The sequence below is a fragment of the Oncorhynchus masou genome, chromosome 11, assembly GCF_036934945.1.
Source record: "Oncorhynchus masou masou isolate Uvic2021 chromosome 11, UVic_Omas_1.1, whole genome shotgun sequence".
NCBI classification, from domain to species: domain Eukaryota; kingdom Metazoa; phylum Chordata; class Actinopteri; order Salmoniformes; family Salmonidae; genus Oncorhynchus; species Oncorhynchus masou.
Genome location: NC_088222.1, coordinates 9,652,780 through 9,673,620, shown reverse-complemented (window position 1 = coordinate 9,673,620; position 20,841 = coordinate 9,652,780). Strand labels below are relative to the sequence as shown.

The window sequence follows — 20,841 nt, the reverse complement described above, 5'->3', positions numbered from 1 at the left end:
GACCCATGAGGTTAGAAACCTCTTGTGAGGGGGACCTGAATGTGATTCACCAGATGATTCGCTGTCTCCGAGCACATGGTGAATTTATTATAAGAAAACATTGGTTCACTGGGAGTCACTTAAACATATGATTCACAGAGCAGAAGAAACCGTGACAAATAGAGGGTCAAATCCTTACCATCGGAGGTGCTGTCCAGTCGTCCAATTAAATCAGAAGCAAGCCCTTTCATTCTGAGGAGAGACAAACAGTATGCCTGGGAGTAACTGACAGACTCAAATGTTGTAGTACTTTTAACAAGTATATACAGTGTTACTATGCAGCTCGAAGGACTATGAAAAAGTGCATATTCGTGTGTGACTCCTGCACAAATAAGGCTTAAGCATAAAGTGCATATCTTACTCACCGGTCATGTTTGGATCCAATCTCCCCCAGGTTAGCTGCCAGGTACTTCTCTCTACAGGTGCTACAGAGCAGGTAGTAAGGGCTACCGGACCCACACTCCCCTCCGAACCACCCGTCCACGTATGCCCCAGTAGAGCGGTACCCTCGCCGCCCAGCGCTCTGGCCACAGCCCGGGTGATGCCTCTTCATGTGGTTGTTGAACTGCAGAGTCAGGGTGTTACACAGCTCACACTGTACCATGTCATGGGGCTGGTGCTCCTCGCCCCCCTGAGGGAAACAACAGCCATATCAACTGAACCGAACCAGGGTGTTGGGATCAATTCAACTTTTACAGTTACCTGCCTGAAATTGACTGATTTGAAATGGAATTGATTCCAACCCTGGCCTAAACCTTTTTTTCTAGTCCTATCCTACTGTTTGTCCTTTTTAATGAAGGCCGTTTGGAAGCCAAAACGTCATGTTTTTAAACTAAAAGTCATTGCGCTGATATATATTTCCCGGATCTGTGATTGTGAAATGTGATGTAGTACCTCGACCATCCAGAGGGTGTCTCTCTCCGAGCTGATGAACTCTCTAAACTGTAGCTCCTCATAGGGCTCTTCATGGTAGGGGTCATCCATGTACCCCAACTCTGACTCCTCCTCAGCAGAAAACGGGTGCGTCTCCGCCCTCTCCGGCCACTCAGACACCCCTGGGTCCTGCCTGTACAGCGGTGGGATGGGGTTGGGGGACGGAGAGTCTGGTTGAAGAAAGGATGGTGGTGGAAATATAGTAGGTTAGCAAGAAGAAAATAGTCACAATGAACAGTACATGACTGTCTCTTTCTAATCTTTTCCCACTTCTTTTTTACACATAAAAACGACAGATAGCCCTCCAGAGGATAACATATGAAAGACAGATAGCCCTCCCAGAGGATAACACATGAAAGACAGATAGCCCTCCCAGAGGATAACACATGAAAGACAGATAAAGGATAACACATGAAAGACAGATAGCCCTCCAGAGGATAACACATGAAAGACAGATAGCCCTCCCAGAGGATAAAAAGACAGATAGCCCTCCCAGAGGATAACACATGAAAGACAGATAGCCCTCCCAGAGGATAACACATGAAAGACAGATAAGAGGATAACACATGAAAGACAGATAGCCCTCCCAGAGGATAACACATGAAAGACAGATAGCCCTCCAGAGGATAACATATGAAAGACAGATAGCCCTCCCAGAGGATAACACATGAAAGACAGATAGCCCTCCCAGAGGATAACCATGAAAGACAGATCCCTCCAGAGGATAACACATGAAAGACAGATAGCCCTCCCAGAGGATAACACATGAAAGACAGATAGCCCTCCCAGAGGTAACACATGAAAGACAGATAGCCCTCCCAGAGGATAACACATGAAAGACAGATAGCCCTCCAGAGGATAACATATGAAAGACAGATAGCCCTCCAGAGGATAACATATGAAAGACAGATAGCCCTCCCAGAGGATAACACATGAAAGACAGATAGCCCTCCCAGAGGATAACACATGAAAGACAGATAGCCCTCCCATAGCAGATAGCCCTCCCAGAGGATAACACATGAAAGACAGACAGATAGCCCTCCCAGAGGATAACACATGAAAGACAGATAGCCCTCCCAGAGGATAACACATGAAAGACAGATAGAGAGGATAACACATGAAAGACAGATAGCCCTCCAGAGGATAACACATGAAAGACAGATAGCCCTCCCAGAGGATAACACATGAAAGACAGATAGCCAGAGGATAACACATGAAAGACAGATAGCCCTCCAAATAACACATGAAAGACAGATAGCCCTCCACATGAAAGACAGAGGATAACACATGAAAGACAGATAGCCCTCCATGAAAGACAGAGGATAACACATGAAAGACAGATAGCCCTCCCAGAGGATAACACATGAAAGACAGATAGCCCTCCCAGAGGATAAGAGGATAACACATGAAAGACAGATAGCCCTCCAGAGGATAACACATGAAAGACAGATAGCCCTCCAGAGGATAACACATGAAAGACAGATAGCCCTCCCAGAGGATAACACAGAGGATAACACATGAAAGACAGATAGCCCTCCCAGAGGATAACACATGAAAGACAGATAGCCCTCCCAGAGGATAACACATGAAAGACAGATAGCCCTCCCAGAGGATAACACATGAAAGACAGATAGCCCTCCCAGAGGATAACACATGAAAGACAGATAGCCCTCCCAGAGGATAACACATGAAAGACAGATAGCCCTCCCAGAGGATAACACATGAAAGACAGATAGCCCTCCAGAGGATAACACATGAAAGACAGATAGCCCTCCAGAGGATAACACATGAAAGACAGATAGCCCTCCCAGAAAGACAGATAGCCCTCCCAGAGGATAACACATGAAAGACAGATAGCCCTCCCAGAAAGGATAGCCCTCCAGAGGATAACACATGAAAGACAGATAGCCCTCCCAGAGGATAACATAACACATGAAAGACAGATAGCCCTAACCAGATAGCCCTCCCAAAGACAGATAGCCCTCCCAGAGGATAACATGTGAAAGATAGCCCTCCCAGAGGATAACACATGAAAGACAGAAAGACAGATAGCCCTCCCAGAGGATAACACATGAAAGACAGATAGCCCTCCCAGAGGATAACACATGAAAGACAGATAACACATGAAAGACAGATAGCCCTCCCAGAGGATAACACATGAAAGACAGATAGCCCTCCCAGAGGATAACACATGAAAGACAGATAGCCCTCCCAGAGGATAACATGTGAAAGACAGATAGCCCCCCCAGAGGATAACATGTGAACAACAGATAGCGTTTTTCAACCACTCCACAAATTTCTTGTTAACAAACTATAGTTTTGGCAAGTCGGTTACGACATCTACTTTGTGCATGACACAAGTCATTTTCCAACAACTGTAACAGACAGATTATTTCACTTATAATTCACTGTATCACAAATCCAGTGGGTCAGAAGTTTACATGCACTAAGTTGACTGTGAATTTAAACAGCTTGGAAAATTCCAGAAAATGATGTCATGTCTTTAGAAGTTTCTGATAGGCTAATTGACATCATTTGAGTCAATTGGAGGTGTACCTGTGGATGCATTTCAAGGCCTACCTTCAAACGCAGTGCCTCTTTGCTTGACATCATGGGAAAATCAAAGAAATCAACCAAGACCTCAGAAAAAAAAATTGTAGACCTCCACAAGTCTGGTTCATCCTTGGGAGTAATTTACAAACCCCTGAAGGTGCCACGTTCGTCTGTACAAACAATAGTACGCAATAGTATGCAACTATAAACACCATGGGACCACACAGACGTCGTTCTGCCCCTGAACGAGGCAGTTAACCCACTGTTCCTAGTCCGTCATTGAAAATTTGAATTTGTTCTTAACCGACTTGCCTAGTTAATAAATAAAGGTAAAATATTTTTTTATAAATAAAATACTGCTCAGGAAGGCGACACGTTTTGTCTCCTAGAAATGAACATACTTTGGTGCGAAACGTGCAAATGAATCCCAGAACAACAGCAAAGGACCTTGTGAAGATGCTGGAAGAAACAGGTACAAATGTATCTATATCCACAGTAAAACGAGTCCTATATTGACATAACCTGAAAGGCCGCTCAGCAAGGAAGAAGACACTGCTCCAAAACCACCATTAAAAAAAACAGACTACAGTTTGCAACTGCACAAGGGGACAAAGATCGTACTTTTTGGAGAAATGTCCTCTGGTCTGATGAAACAAAAATATAACTGTTTGGCCATAATGACCATCGTTATGTTTGGAGGAAAAAGGGGGAGGCTTGCAAGCCGAAGAACACCATCCCAACAGTGAAGCACAGGGGTGGCAGCATCATGTTGTGGGGGTGCTTTGCTGCAGGAGGGCTGGTGCACTTCACAAAATTGATGTCATCATATTGAAGCAACATCTCAAGACATCAGTCAGGAAGTTAAAGCTTGGTCGCAAATGGGTCTTCCAAATGGACATTGACCCCAAAATGGCTTAAGGACAACAAAGTCAAGGTATTGGAGTGGTCATCACAAAGCCCTGTGCTCAATCTTATAGAACATTTGTGGGCAGAACTGAAAAAGCACGTGTGAGTAAGGAGGCCTACCAACCTGACTCAGTTTCACCAGCTCTGTCAGGAGGAATGGGCCAAAATTCACCCAATTTATTGTTGGAAGCTTGTTGAAGGCTACCCAAAACATTTGACCCAAGTTAAAGAATTTAAAGGCAATGCTAACCAAATACTAATTGAGTGTATGTAAACTTCTGACCCACTGGGAATGTGATGAAAGAAATAAAAGCTGAAATAAATAATTCTCTCTAATATTATTCTGACATTTCACATTCTTAAAATAAATTGGTGATCCTAACTGAAGTAAGACAGGGAATTTTTACTAGGATTAAATGTCAGGAATTGTGAATTTGGCTCAGGTGTATGTAAACTTCCGACTTCAACAGTATGTGACTCTTTTCAGGAAACAAGGTGTATGTTGCGCGTCACTACTTCACAGGAGAGACATTTGAACTTAAACTTTTTTTTATTCTTATGTATGCGTTTTTTGGCAGTAATGTCTCGTGGAACGTGAACTTTCATGTGCCTTAATAACAAACTCGTATGCTGTTTGTAAATACAAATAACATTGTTAAATTACGAGCCTAGTTGGATTAGCCACGGAAAAAGCGGGCAACCTTCCCGCTAGCCATGATTGGCTGAGATAATGAGTGGGCAGGACATGCCACGAGATGAGTTCGGATTGGTCTGCCATGAAGCACGCTTCTGTCTATAACATGAGCTGGTCAGTATGTGTCGGTAATCATTTCTAATGCAGCTTTTTTGAAAGATATCACGTAGTAGAACTGCATAAGTATTGCTCTCAACTTTCTGGAGGACCAAGTTTTGAAATCAGTAGAATTAGAGTATTATAGCTAAGGAGATGGAGAAAATTCTGGCGTTTGATTGCAAATATGCAGACTGAGTCGAAAAGAGAACACAGAAGGCTCCGGATTACATCTTCAAACTAAGGGCAACCATGGCATCCGTGAAAGAGAGGGAGAAGCGTCCATCCATATATACGGGTAAGAGAGTCTAGCTGGCTACGTTTTCAGATATTACACGTTTCTAATTTTGTCAGAAAGTAGTTTTCCTTTCAAGGTAAAGTGTTAGCTAGCATGCTAACGTTAGCTGGCTGGCTAGCTAGCTAACATTACATGAATGATCTGTGTAGTAATATTATTTGTCTCTCAAAGCCATTTGCATTGCTAGTTATAGCCTAATGTTAGCTAGCTAACATTGACCCTGGTTGGTTAGCTTCCTGCAGATTCATGCAGGGTACTAACGTTATGAGTTTATGGTTCATTGTTTAGCAAGCTAGCAACATGTAAACAAAAGACTCCACTATGCAAGTAACTATTTCAATAGAATGTTTACGATGTCACTGCGACAACTGTCTATAGACGTCGCTAGTAAATTCGCTCTGGCTATCTGCTCCGATTTCAGAGCACTCTCGTCTCATCGCAGAATAACTGACGAATCTACAAATGCTCAACACCCGTTGAATATGGCCGGTGTCAGTAAACATTGGCAAAAAAAATTGTAATTATATTGTTGCCAGCAGCACAGTTGCAGTCACCGATGCTCTGGATAACATAAAAACAGCCTTACCAGCTTTGCTGGGACAAGTAAAATGGTCAGTTCTCTAATTTGTGTCTGGAAGTAGCTCGCAAGCTAGCCAACGTTAGCCAGAAAGTTAGGTCAGAACGCTCGGATCAAACCTACTTTTCGGGCCAAAGCGTCCAGTGGGTGCTCCGAGAGCGACAACGCTCTGAGTTTACTAACGGCCAATCTGACAACGCTCTGAGTTTACTAACGGCCAATCTGACAACGCTCTGAGTTTACTAACGGCCAATCTGACAACGCTCTGAGTTTACTAACGGCCAATCTGACAACGCTCTGAGTTTACTAACGGCCAATCTGACAACGCTCTGAGTTTACTAACGGCCAATCTGACAACGCTCTGAGTTTACTAACGGCCAATCTGACAACGCTCTGAGTTTACTAACGGCCAATCTGACAACGCTCTGAGTTTACTAACGGCCAATCTGACAACGCTCTGAGTTTACTAACGGCCAATCTGACAACGCTCTGAGTTTACTAACGGCCAATCTGACAACGCTCTGAGTTTACTAACGGCCAATCTGACAACGCTCTGAGTTTACTGACGGCCAATCTGACAACGCTCTGAGTTTACTAACGGCCAATCTGACAACGCTTTGAGTATACTAACTCTCCGAGCACACTTAGGCACTCCAGATTAAATTTCTGAACACACCCGTAGTATAAACCAGCCTTTTGTTTTGAAATCTTTGGATGTTCAGTACATGGCCTCACATGTGAATCCTTAAAAATATGAAAACATTGTACTGCACTTTGCTTAATGCCCCTCAATCCACACGGAATCATTTCCTAACACCAGCAAGGCAGAGTTGTCTGCATTACAGCAGGAGTTTACATTTCACTGCTGCTGGAATTTCATTTACATGTAACAGGAACAGTAGAGGTCCTAGTATGAGCCCCGAGGGACACCACATGATATCCCCTTAGTCTCAGATAGAATCCCATCAATGTCACAGACAGAGAGCTTCAGGTCAGCTACCCAAATATCTTCCTGTTGGAGGTTGTGCTGACCTGCTCTCCTAAAGGATGTTCTGTGCCCCAAACTGGAGCGCTGGCGTCTGGCCGGGGGAGGCCTGTTCCTGGTCAGGTGGACATCTAGGAAGTTCTCCCTCTCCACCAGGTCCAGGCCCGCCAGCAGACTGCAACACAATAACATAACAGTAACTAATCATCCAACTCAACCAAGCCAATACAATCTTTGTTGCTGTGAATAATCTATTGATCTCATCTTTAATTTTTCTTGAAACAATTATATTGAATTTATGACTGATGAATCGACACAGCTCTACTACCCTTAACTCAATTGATTAAAAAAAGAAAACAAAAAAGATTGTTTCTGTGTCTGACCTTTCGTTGGGTTCGCTGGTAGGGGCCTCGGGGCACTGTACGGTCTCCGGTCCGTCAGGGGACGGGGTTTCAGTGGTGGAGGCTCCTGCTGGCTGGCTCTCCATCTGTAGCTCCTCAGTCAGGGGGTGCTCCAACATCCAGCTAGCCAGCACCTCGATGGTCCGCGAGTCTACTTCACCTGCCACACCTGGGGTCAAAGGTCAAGGAGAGGTAAGAGATCAAGTCCAAGTGGGGGGGGGACACAGGCCCTTTTTTTAAAGGGGGATGACAAGCAATGACAATAGAAGTCAAAGTCAATCATTTGAAAAGGGACACATTATACAGAGTGTTAGATTGGAAAGTTTGTGATGGAAGTACACTCAATCCAAACTAATATGGGGAAGAAAGACGACAGTACTAGCCAAGGAGTAAAGAAACAAAAGTGTGAGAGACGGAGAGTGAGGGTCCTATTCAATCTAATTCAACGACTAGGTTTATAGTAGAAGTATAAAATAGAATTTGTATTGAAAACATGCACGTGCGGATTCATGTGCTTAACCAAACAGTGGTGTTTACTAACCTGAACTGTATATGAATCGATATCAATATCTAAAATGCTTTCTCACTATACAGAAACTTTAGGTAAAGTAGTCCAGAAACCTGGTTAACAGGGCTTTAATTGAGAGGAGCCAGACAGATTTGAGTGGGGTACAGTATGCCAAGGAGAGGGAACAGAAAATTACTATTTGTATCACCATGAGCCTATCATTTCACATATTTGCTGGCTGGTTTGAAAAAGTTAAATTCTTGAATCACGATATATAATTTTTTGATTATAATCTAATGAAAAAAATGCCTAACAACATCTATGTCTATTGTAAGTCAGGAGTTGGAACCAGTTCAGGGAACAAAATCAAAACCCAGAAAATAACAGAATCAGAACCGGGAATGAAAGTGATCGATCCTGTTCCCGGAACAGAACTGTTTTTTTTAAAGAATGGGAACCGGTTAATAACGTTATTTTATGTTTTCAAGTCCACAAAAAAAATGCAATAAAGCGCCTATGCAAAGCCCTCACTCTGTCACTCAAACTTCTTTCAGTGTCTGCCTGCCAGCTGAAAATCTTTGCCAGTGTGTGTGCGTGTTACCTGCCCCTCCCTCTCCGAAGCATAGGCTACTGTATCCTACTGACGTAGCAGCGTGATTCAGAAATTAGAGAGAGATTCTTTTGTAGAGAAGAACGGAATTAACTTTCTCAATGCTCGTTAAGGATACTATAGTTATCACGTTTCACATTGGATTTATTAACTACAAAAGGGTAAGATGTGTTTTTAATTGTGGTGCCGCTCTGCACAGACAAGCTTGTTAGCTAGCTACAGTAGCTCTTGTCCAACATTTAGCCAACTCTCGGGAGTTCAAAGACATTTTAAAGTTCCTCCATAGAAGTCGCTCTTCCATAGGTATTATGCTGCGGGCCAAATTCATATAATGCATATCATAACAAGATGCCCAGCGCGCCAAGCCTTCTCCTCCAACCTCTCTCGCTCTCTCCCCACCAGAAAAAAGTTCAGTCGCATCTCGTGCCCTGCACTTGTCTATCTATCATGCACGTAAACAACTAGAGCTGGCCCGCACCATAGCAAGCTGCTCTATCTGCACTGATTAGTTAAGTAATTTAAGGTTTAAAAAAAAACAATATAAACTAACTTTTTTGGGGTCCGAAACGGTTCAAAACGATCTTTTCCTTGTCAGAACAGTGGAATGGAATTAATAAAACAATAGTTCTTTTCAGAATGAAACAATTGGAAAATAATTTTGGTTCCAACCCCTGATTTGTAAAATACTAGTGTCTATACTTCGACCCGTTTCGATAGAACGCATGCAAAGAGGAAAGACATAGGAGTAGGCCTAAAAGAAAGAAACCCAGACCCCTCTGGAAAAGCAGGAACAAGTCTACAACACAGAAAGCGGATGGAGCACAGTACACACCACACTTAACACACAGAGCGCAGCGACAGCAATACCTGCTGCCTCCATGGCCTTGTAGATATGTCTCATAGAGAAGCCCATTTCTAGTAAGCGGACTGGGACAAACATTTGAGGCCGTTCTAGAAATTGAGGAGAAAAAAAGGTAAAAGAAAAACAAGCGCCAACAAATCTGTCATCGACAGTAAAATGTTTGACATGTCATCATACAATGAAGGCAACAACAACTTCCTATCGGGCTGAAATGCAAAAGTCTTACAGTAGTAATATAATGTAAATAAGCTTTTTTTTTTTTTTTTTTTGAATACTTTTGCAAAAAATTTATAAAAACCTGGATTTGCTTTGTCATTATGAGGTATTGTGTGTAGATTGATGAGGGGAAAAAAATATTTAATCCATTTTAGAATAAGGTTATAAAGTCACAAAACGTTGAAAAGGGGAAGGGGTCTGAATACTTTCCGAATGCACTGTAAGTACTATTGCAGTAACAGCACTCAAAGTCCTTACAAACAAACAAAAGTTTACTTATTTTACCACAGGAAGTCCCTAAATTGATTTGCAGAACAGTGTGAACTCATTGAGCAGGCTGCACCTTTCCCAAAACAATTGTCACCATCCTAAAAAATGATTTTGGTTTTTAATACAGAAAGAACTGGATGAATTCTCTATGTAAGACGGCTTCCTGTTGCTCTATTTAGGACTGTCCATTTTCAACACAAATTCATGGTTCCATTCAAGCAATGTGAGTAGATGACAAACTGATTTCATGCATGCAATCAATCAACTCTTCATATACAAATACACAAGCTCTGGTTGTCAAAATCAAGCACCCATAACAGACATAACCAGCTGGACAATGAACACTAGCCAGACATGTCATTCAACATGCCATAACATGCAACAGGCTGACATAAAGTTCCCCGTGAGCAACACAGTATCTTTTCTGTCTTGTTATTGACGGAGCGGAGTTGATCTATAGCCTGCTCTCAGATCTGTCTGCTCTGTATAGCCACCTGCAAACATATCTGGGACCAGGCTAGTTGGTCCGTGTCGCTGTGTGACTGGTTCTCTTATTGAATGAGATGGGCAGCACACCATAAAAGGCTGTTTACACATGCAGAACAATTCTGATCTTTTGCCACTAATTGGTCTTTTAACCAATCAGATCAGATCTTTTGCCACTAATTGGGCAAAAAAAAATCAGAATTGGGCTGCCTGTCTAAACCCAGCCAAATTGCCTTCAATCTTCCATGTATTTCTCTACGAGCGTTTTTCTTACCCGCGCCACGGCTCCTGGCCTGAGAATTAGCGCAGGGCTCCATGAAGCTGGTCTGCTGCTCTGTGAAGCCCTCACAGGAAGACGAGGTGGCAAGGCCGAAGCCTGGGCCAGGACCGTGCAACATGGGGGGGTTATTAACCAGGCCAGCCAGGGTAGGGAACCGTGCTAACACCATCCGCCTAGAGGAAGCCAAGCCAACAACACAGTGGTAGTGGGCTGCATTTAGCACAAAGACAGCTGAGACACAGAGGCACCACTGGTTGTGTGTTAGGACTAGAAGTTCCTGGACAGAGGGAGCCCACAGAATGGAGTACAGTGACAAATAGAGGCTTCCAATTCTCTTCATAGCCTCATCATCAGAGGTAGAAAACGTTGTTTTTTTTAAACATGTTTTTAACATGTAGGGCTGATTGCTCCATTGAAAATGTCCAGGTAACCGCCTCATAGAGTTGAACTGTGCTGTAAGTCTGCTCGTCTTTGGGAAGCCAGCAGTTAGATCAGAACCAGGAGGAGTTGCAGCAGAGCTGAAGCCTTGGGAGGGTTAGACAGAGCACAGTCTCATTTCACACACTCACCACCACTCTGAGTCTTCTGTGTCTCAGACGAGCTGCCAACTGATATGGATCTGGAGCAGGAACATCAACAACCCAGGCTGTCAATGGAAAGTGTGTGTGTGTGTGTGTGTGTGTGTGTGTGTGTGTGTGTGTGTGTGTGTGTGTGTGTGTGTGTGTGTGTGTGTGTGTGTGTACCCTGAAAAGGACTAAGAACTATTGTGATTCCGACATTAACCTTCATACTGACTAAACGTACCATAACATAGAAATAGAATGACATAGAAATAGAATCTATGTATGGATCTGTACTCACTGCAGGAGGTTGATGGGGAGGAAGGGGTTAAAGTTCTCCAGGCCATCGGCCTGCAGCGCAGAGAGCAGAGAAGCAGCCAGGTCATTGGTGGAGGACGAGGCAGAGGCTCCGTTTGATTGACCGAAGATGGCGGTGCCCTCTGACCCCGTGCTGTAGAGAGACACAGAGCTGGAAGTCTTTGACAGCGGCTGGGACGAGGAGTGGTGACCAGGCTCTACAGGGAGAAATTAGAGATAAATTACTTTAAATTATTCTTCAGCGGCAACAACAAGCTAAATTGCAAGAACTTCAATTTTGAAAAAAATAAATAAAATAAAATTCGTACCACTCGTTAAGTTTAACCTTTCACACAATAACCCAGAGAGAAATACGAAGCCATATTGGACTGGCCAAAACAGAGGACTATACGTCTATTCTGAGCATTACATTTTCTATAACCCAATAATAACAGTACTAGTACCCTTCCGGTCTTTGGTTCCTTTGTCCTCCTGCAGTCTGTTGAGAGTTCCTTTGAAGATGAGGACCTGAGCTCTCTCCAGGTCTGACAAGGACACACTCTGTTTGATAGGGCAGGGTCGCACAGCCCACTTCACCATGCTCCGCACCATAAACTGTAGCACAGACCTAGGAACACCATCATGGAAATACTGGAATTCAACGACAGAGTTATGCTAGATATTTTTATTTTATTTTAAATAATTGCTTGTTTTTAACTGTATAAGTCATTTTATTTGGGTATTTGAAAAGCACTATATGAATCATATATGTATATATATATATATACACAGTGCCTTGCGAAAGTATTCGGCCCCCTTGAACTTTGCGACCTTTTGCCACATTTCAGGCTTCAAACATAAAGATATAAAACTATTTTTTTTGTGAAGAATCAACAACAAGTGGGACACAATCATGAAGTGGAACGACATTTATTGGATATGTCAAACTTTTTTAACAAATCAAAAGCTGAAAAATTGGGCGTGCAAAATTATTCAGCCCCTTTACTTTCAGTGCAGCAAACTCTCTCCAGAAGTTCAGTGAGGATCTCTGAATGATCCAATGTTGACCTAAATGACTAATGATGATAAATACAATCCGCCTGTGTGTAATCAAGTCTCCGTATAAATGCACCTGCACTGTGATAGTCTCAGAGGTCCGTAAAAAGCGCAGAGAGCATCATGAAGAACAAGGAACACACCAGGCAGGTCCGAGATTGTTATGAACTTGAGTGAAGACCCAAACGCGGTTTTAACAGAAAACAGAGTTCTTTAATAAAAAACAGGAATGGCATAAATCCTCTTCCAACGTAGTCAATGGAACAAAAGAACGTAGTATAATGCAGGTTGCACCTGCCATGCAGACTCCGACAGGACAGGACAAGGTGGAAGCAAACGAGACGACAGCTTGCTTCTGGCATCAAAAAACACAAACAAGAATCAGACACTGAAAGTAGCAGGAACAGAGAAAGAAATAGAGACCTAATCAGAGGGGGAAGAGAGAACAGGTGGGGAAAGAGAGAATGAGCTAGTTAGGGGAAATGTAGAACAGCTGAGGGATGAGAGACAGAGAAGGTAACCTAAAAAGACCAGCAGAGAGAGAGAATGAAGAGAAAGGACAGGAACAGACATAACAAGACATGACAGTACCCCCCCACTCACCGAGCGCCTCCTGGCGCACTCGAGGAGGAAACCTGGCGGCAACGGAGGAAATCATCGATCAGCGAACGGTCCAGCACGTCCCGAGAGGGAACCCAACTCCTCTCCTCAGGACCGTACCCCTCCCAATCCACTAGGTACTGATGACCACGGCCCCGAGGGCGCATGTCCAAAATCTTACGAACCCTGTAGATGGGTGCGCCCTCGACAAGGATGGGGGGAGGGACGAGCGGGGCGCGAAGAACGGGCTTAACACAGGAGACATGGAAGACCGGGTGAACGCGACGAAGATAGCGGGAGAAGAAGTCGCACTGCGACAGGATTAATGACCTGGGAAATACGGAACGGACCAATGAACCGCGGGGCCAACTTGCGAGAAGCTGTCTTAAGGGGAAGGTTCTGAGTGGAGAGCCATACTCTCTGACCGCAACAATATCTAGGACTCTTGGTCCTACGCTTATTAGCGGCCCTCACAGTCTGCGCCCTATTACGGCAAAGTGCCGACCTGACCCCTTCCAGGTGCGCTCGCAACGCTGGACAAAAGCCTGAGCGGAGGGGACGCAGGACTCGGCGAGCTGAGATGAGAACAGCGGAGGCTGGTACCCGAGGCTACACTGAAAAGGGGATAGACCGGTAGCAGACGAGGGAAGCGAGTTGTGGGCGTACTCTGCCCAGGGGAGCTGTTCTGACCAAGACGCAGGGTTACGAAAAGAAAGACTGCGTAAAATGCGACCAACAGTCTGATTGGCCCGTTCGGCTTGACCGTTAGACTGGGGATGAAAGCCGGACGAGAGACTGACGGAAGCCCCAATCAAACGGCAAAACTCCCTCCAAAATTGAGACGTGAACTGCGGGCCTCTGTCGGAAACGACGTCAGACGGAAGGCCATGAATTCGGAAAACATTCTCGATAATGATCTGAGCCGTCTCCTTAGCAGAAGGGAGCTTATCGAGAGGAATGAAATGAGCCGCCTTAGAGAATCTATCGACAACCGTAAGAATAACTGTCTTCCCCGCTGATGAAGGCAGTCCGGTGATAAAATCTAAAGCGATGTGAGACCACGGTCGAGAGGGAATGGGAAGCGGTCTGAGACGGCCGGCAGGAGGAGAGTTCCCAGATTTAGTCTGCGCGCAGACCGAACAAGCGGCGACAAATCGACGCGCGTCACGTTCCCGAGTGGGCCACCAGAAAAGCTGGCGAATGGAAGCGAGCGTACCCCGAAGGCCGGGGTGGCCGGCTAACTTGGCAGAGTGGGCCCACTGAAGAACGGCCGGACGAGTAGGAACGGGAACGAACAGAAGGTTCCTAGGGCAAGCTCGCGGCGACGGAGTGTGAGCGAGTGCTTGCTTTACCTGCCTCTCAATTCCCAGACAGTCAACCCGACAACACGCCCCTCAGGGAGAATCCCATCGGGGTCGGTGGAGACCTCAGAAGAACTGAAGAGACGAGATAAAGCATCAGGTTTGGTGTTTTTTGAGCCCGGACGATAAGAAATAACAAACTCGAAACGAGCGAAAAACAGAGCCCAACGAGCCTGACGCGCATTAAGTCGTTTGGCTGAACGGATGTACTCAAGGTTCCTATGGTCAGTCCAAATGACAAAAGGAACGTCGCCCCTCCAACCACTGTCGCCATTCGCCTAGGGCTAAGCGGATGGCGAGCAGTTCGCGATTACCAACATCATAGTTACGTTCTGACGGCGATAAGCGATGAGAGAAAAACGCGCAAGGATGGACCTTGCCGTCAGAGAGAGCGCTGAGAAAGAATGGCTCCCACGCCCACCTCTGACGCGTCAACCTCAACAACAAACTGTCTAGAGATGTCAGGTGTAACAAGAATAGGTGCGGATGTAAAACGATTCTTAAGAAGATCAAAAGCTCCCTGGGCGGAAACGGACCACTTAAAGCACGTCTTAACAGAAGTAAGGGCTGTGAGAGGAGCTGCCACCTGACCGAAATTACGGATGAAACGACGGTAGAAATTAGCGAAGCCCAGAAAGCGCTGCAGCTCGACGCGTGACTTAGGAACGGGCCAATCAATGACAGCCTGGACCTTAGCGGGATCCATCTTAATGCCCTCAGCGGAAATAACGGAACCGAGAAAAGGGACAGAGGCGGCATGAAAAGTGCACTTCTCAGCCTTCACATAAAGACAGTTCTCCAAAAGGCGCTGGAGGACGCGTCGCACGTGCTGAACATGAATCGAGAGAGACGGTGAAAAAATCAGGATATCATCCATGTAAACGAAAACAAAAATGTTCAGCATGTCTCTCAGGACGTCGTTAACTAGTGCCTGAAAGACAGCTGGAGCGTTAACGAGGCCGAAAGGAAGAACCCGGTATTCAAAGTGCCCTAACGGAGTGTTAAACGCCGTCTTCCACTCGTCCCCCTCCCTGATGCGCACGAGATGGTAGGCGTTACGAAGGTCCAATTTGGTGAAAAACCTGGCTCCCTGCAGGATCTCGAAGGCTGAAGACATAAGAGGAAGCGGATAACGATTCTTAACTGTTATGTCATTCAGCCCTCGATAATCCACGCATGGGCGCAGGGACCCGTCCTTCTTCTGAACAAAAAGAACCCCGCGCCGGCGGGGGAGGAGGAGGAGACTATGGTACCGGCGTCGAGCGAAACCGACAAATAATCCTCGAGAGCCTTACGTTCGGGAGCCGACAGAGAGTATAATCTACCCCGGGGGAGTAGTTCCCGGAAGGAGATCAATACTACAGTCATACGACCGGTGTGGAGGGAGAGAAGTGGCCTTGGAACGACTGAACACCGTGCGCAGATCGTGATACTCCTCCGGCACCCCTGTCAAATCGCCAGGCTCCTCCTGTGAAGAAGAGACAGAGGAAACAGGAGGGATAGCAGACATTAAACAGGTTACATGACAAGAAACATTCCAGGATAGGATAGTATTACTAGACCAATTAATAGAAGGGTTATGGCGCACTAGCCAGGGATGACCCAAAACAACAGGTGTAAAAGGTGAACGAAAAATTCAAAAAGAAATGGTTTCGCTATGATTACCAGAGACAGTGAGGGTTAAAGGCAGCGTCTCACGCTGAATCTTGGGGAGAGAACTACCATCTAAAGCGAACAAGGCCCTGGGCTCCCTAACTGTCTGAGAGGAATGTCATGTTCCCGAGCCCAGGTCTCGTCCATAAAACAGCCCTCCGCCCCAGAGTCTATCAAGGCACTGCAGGAAGCAGATGAACCGGGCCAGCGGAGATGGACCGGAAAGGTAGTGCGTGATCCAGAAGGAGAGGCCTGAGTAGTTGCGCTCACCAGTAGCCCTCCTCTTACTGATGAGCTCTGGCCCTTTACTGGACATGAGGTGACAAAATGACCAGCGGAGCCGCAGTAGAGACAGAGGCGATTGGTGATTCTCCGTTCCCTCTCCTTGGCCGAGATGCGAATACCCCCAGCTGCATAGGCTCAGCATCCGAGCCGGCGGGGGAGGGTGGCAGTGATGCGGCAGGTGGCAGTGATGTGGAGAGGGGAGCAACGGAGAACGTGAGCTCCTTTCCACGAGCTCGGCGACGAAGATCAAACCGTCGCTCTATGCGAATAGCGAGAGCTATTAAGGAGTCCAGACTGGAAGGAACCTCCCGGGAGAGGATCTCATCCTTAACCTCGACGTGGAGACCCTCCAGAAAACGAGCGAGCAAAGCCGGCTCGTTCCAGTCACTAGAGGCAGCGAGAGTGCGAAACTCAATAGAATAATCCGTTATGGATCTATTCCCCTGACATAGGGAAGACAGGGCCCTGGAAGCCTCCTCGCCAAAAACAGAACGGTCAAAAACCCGTATCATCTCCTCCTTAAAGTCCTGATACTGGTTAATACACTCAGCCCTCGCCTCCCAGACTGCCGTGCCCCACTCACGCGCCCGTCCGGTAAGGAGAGAAATGACGTAGGCGATGCGGGCTGCGCTCCTGGAGTAAGTGTTGGGCTGGAGAGAGAACACCACATCACACTGAGTGAGGAATGAGCGGCACTCAGTGGGCTCCCCAGAGTAACACGGCGGGTTGTTGATCCTGGGCTCCGGAGACTCGGAAACCCTGGAAGTGGGCGGTGGATCGAGGTGGAGTTGGTGAACCCGTCTTGTGAGGTCGGAGACTTGGACGGCCAGGGTCTCAACGGCATGTTGAGCAGCAGACAATTCCTCCTCGTGTCTGCCTAGCATCGCTCCCTGGATCTCGACGGCGGAGTGAAAAGGGTCCGGAGCCGCTGGGTCCATTCTTGGTCTGATTCTTCTGTTATGAACTTGAGTGAAGACCCAAACGCGGTTTTAACAGAAAACAGAGTTCTTTAATAAAAAACAGGAATGGCATAAATCCTCTTCCAACGTAGTCAATGGAACAAAAGAACGTAGTATAATGCAGGTTGCACCTGCCATGCAGACTCCGACAGGACAGGACAAGGTGGAAGCAAACGAGACGACAGCTTGCTTCTGGCATCAAAAAACACAAACAAGAATCAGACACTGAAAGTAGCAGGAACAGAGAAAGAAATAGAGACCTAATCAGAGGGGGAAGAGAGAACAGGTGGGGAAAGAGAGAATGAGCTAGTTAGGGGAAATGTAGAACAGCTGAGGGATGAGAGACAGAGAAGGTAACCTAAAAAGACCAGCAGAGAGAGAGAATGAAGAGAAAGGACAGGAACAGACATAACAAGACATGACAGAGATACTGTTGTGAAGAAGTTTAAAGCCGGATTTGGATACAAAAAGATTTCCCAAGCTTTAAACATCCCAAGGAGCACTGTGCAAGCGATAATATTGAAATGGAAGGAGTATCAGACCACTGCAAATCTACCAAGACCTGGCCGTCCCTCTAAACTTTCAGCTCATACAAGGAGAAGACTGATCAGAGATGCAGCCAAGAGGCCCATGATCACTCTGGATGAACTGCAGAGATCTACAGCTGAGGTGGGAGACTCTGTCCATAGGACAACAATCAGTCGTATATTGCACAAATCTGGCCTTTATGGAAGAGTGGCAAGAAGAAAGCCATTTCTTAAAGATATCCATAAAAAGTGTCGTTTAAAGTTTGCCACAAGCCACCTGGGAGACACACCAAACATGTGGAAGAAGGTGCTCTGGTCAGATGAAACCAAAATTGAACTTTTTGGCAACAATGCAAAATGTTATGTTTGGCGTAAAAGCAACACAGCTCATCACCCTGACCACACCATCCCCACTGTCAAACATGGTGGTGGCAGCATCATGGTTTGGGCCTGCTTTTCTTCAGCAGGGACAGGGAAGATGGTTAAAATTGATGGGAAGATGGATGGAGCCAAATACAGGACCATTCTGGAAGAAAACCTGATGGAGTCTGCAAAAGACCTGAGACTGGGACGGAGATTTGTCTTCCAACAAGACAATGATCCAAAACATAAAGCAAAATCTACAATGGAATGGTTCAAAAATAAACATATCCAGGTGTTAGAATGGCCAAGTCAAAGTCCAGACCTGAATCCAATCGAGAATCTATGGAAAGAACTGAAAACTGCTGTTCACAAATGCTCTCCATCCAACCTCACTGAGCTCGAGCTGTTTTGCAAGGAGGAATGGGAAAAAATTTCAGTCTCTCGATGTGCAAAACTGATAGAGACATACCCCAAGCGACTTACAGCTGTAATCGCAGCAAAAGGTGGCGCTACAAAGTATTAACTCAAGGGGGCTGAATAATTCTGCACGCCCAATTTTTCAGTTTTTGATTTGTTAAAAAAGTTTGAAATATCCAATAAATGTCGTTCCACTTCATGATTGTGTCCCACTTGTTGTTGATTCTTCACAAAAAAATACAGTTTTATATCTTTATGTTTGAAGCCTGAAATGTGTCAAAAGGTCGCAAAGTTCAAGGGGGCCGAATACTTTCGCAAGGCACTGTACGTATTATATTCTGAATTTGTTTTTGAAAAATAAATTCAAAATCAATCTACCTCATTTCAGCAGCGTTGCTGTCTTCTCCGGCTGGGGCAGGGCTCAAACCAGAGTCCCCTGGCTTAGCCTGGTCAGGGCTGCTACTGGTCAGGATGGCAGCAGTAGAAGGGTCTTGATGCTTTGGCACCAGCAGCAGGTCAGTAAACTTCCCACAGCTGAGGATGACAGCCAGGGACTTTAAGGCTCCCAGCAGGAGGTAGGAAACCCTTACAGCCCGGAGCTCCAGGGAGAAGACATCTGGCTGGGGCTTGGTCTGATGGGGGGAGGGGGTCGGTAGGGTTGGGGTTGGAGTTGGGGGCAGGAGGATGAGGTACTACCCTCCTCTGGATCGTCACAGGACTCTGAGAGCGCTCTAGTTGGGGACGGGTGACTGTTCCTCTCCCTCTCTCCTTCCCTCTCCTCCCTCTCCTCTGTTAGCCCAGTGCCTCTTTCAATGTCATCATCGTCCATCATGACACGGGCGATGTCTTCATCTAGCCTGCGTTCCAGCACGCTCCGAGGGATGCTCCATCCCTCCTCTTCCTGCTCGGAGGGGCAGCTCTTCCTGGTTCTCCCTGCGCCTCCTCCTCGTCCCCGGGCCTCCTCCTGCTCCTCCAGGAGGCCAGTCAGGAAGATCAGGTCTAAGAGGACAGAGGGTTTGAGGCCTCGGAATCTGCTGACATCACACTGGGGCACGTCACAGGGCTCCAAGGAGGAGAGAGGGGTGTCGCTGGGTGACCAAGAATTCAGGAAGCTTTGGTTAGTGGTGAGAGAACCAGGACATGAAACAGATGGAGAGGGAGGGAGGAAATGAAGGAGGGAGGACAAAAAAAAGAAGAAGAGAAACAAAAAGAAGGAAGAAAAGGGAAAGGTAAGAAGGGTGAATTATGTAACTGAGGGAAAGACACATGATTAAAACAGAACATAAATCAACAGAAAAGAAAGACAGACATGCACAACAGAACAGGATGGAACTGTAGAGAGACAGAACAGGATGGAACTGTAGAGAGACAGAACAGAATGGAACTGTAGAGAGACAGAACAGAATGGAACTGTAGAGAGACAGAACAGAATGGAACTGTAGAGAGACAGAACAGAATGGAACTGTAGAGAGACAGAACAGAATGGAACTGTAGAGAGACAGAACAGAATGGAACTGTAGAGAGACAGAACAGAATGGAACTGTAGAGAGACAGAACAGAATGGAACTGTAGAGAGACAGAACAGAATGGAACTGGAGACAGACAGACAACAGAACATGATGGAACTGTAGAGAGACAGAACAGAATGGAACTGTAGAGAGACAGAACAGGATGGAACTGGAGACAGACATGCACAACAGGATGGAACTGGAGACAGACAGACAACAGAACAGGATGGAACTGTAGAGAGACAGAACAGAATGGAACTGGAGACAGACAGACAACAGAACAGGATGGAACTGTAGACAGACAGACAACAGGATGGAACTGTAGACAGACAGACACAACAGAACAGGATGGAACTGTAGAGAGACAGAACAGAATGGAACTGTAGAGAGACAGAACAGAATGGAACTGTAGAGAGACAGAACAGAATGGAACTGTAGAGAGAGAACAGGATGGAACTGTAGAGAGAGAACAGGATGGAACTGTAGAGACAGAACAGGATGGAACTGTAGAGAGAGAACAGGATGGAACTGTAGAGAGACA

General features: G+C 46.0%; 1 protein-coding gene across 1 annotated transcript in view; it reads right to left on the bottom strand.

Annotated features, from left to right (window-relative positions):
- LOC135548087 (probable E3 ubiquitin-protein ligase HERC1) overlaps window positions 1-20,841 on the bottom strand; it is a 114,003-nt gene that overhangs the window by 33,659 nt on the left and 59,503 nt on the right. The window contains 11 exon segments of the mRNA XM_064977339.1: window positions 179-231; window positions 405-670; window positions 934-1,142; window positions 7,129-7,256; window positions 7,465-7,651; window positions 9,468-9,551; window positions 10,709-10,887; window positions 11,576-11,789; window positions 12,036-12,199; window positions 19,171-19,463; window positions 19,466-19,880. Coding sequence (XP_064833411.1) covers window positions 179-231; window positions 405-670; window positions 934-1,142; window positions 7,129-7,256; window positions 7,465-7,651; window positions 9,468-9,551; window positions 10,709-10,887; window positions 11,576-11,789; window positions 12,036-12,199; window positions 19,171-19,463; window positions 19,466-19,880 — 2,192 coding nt within the window.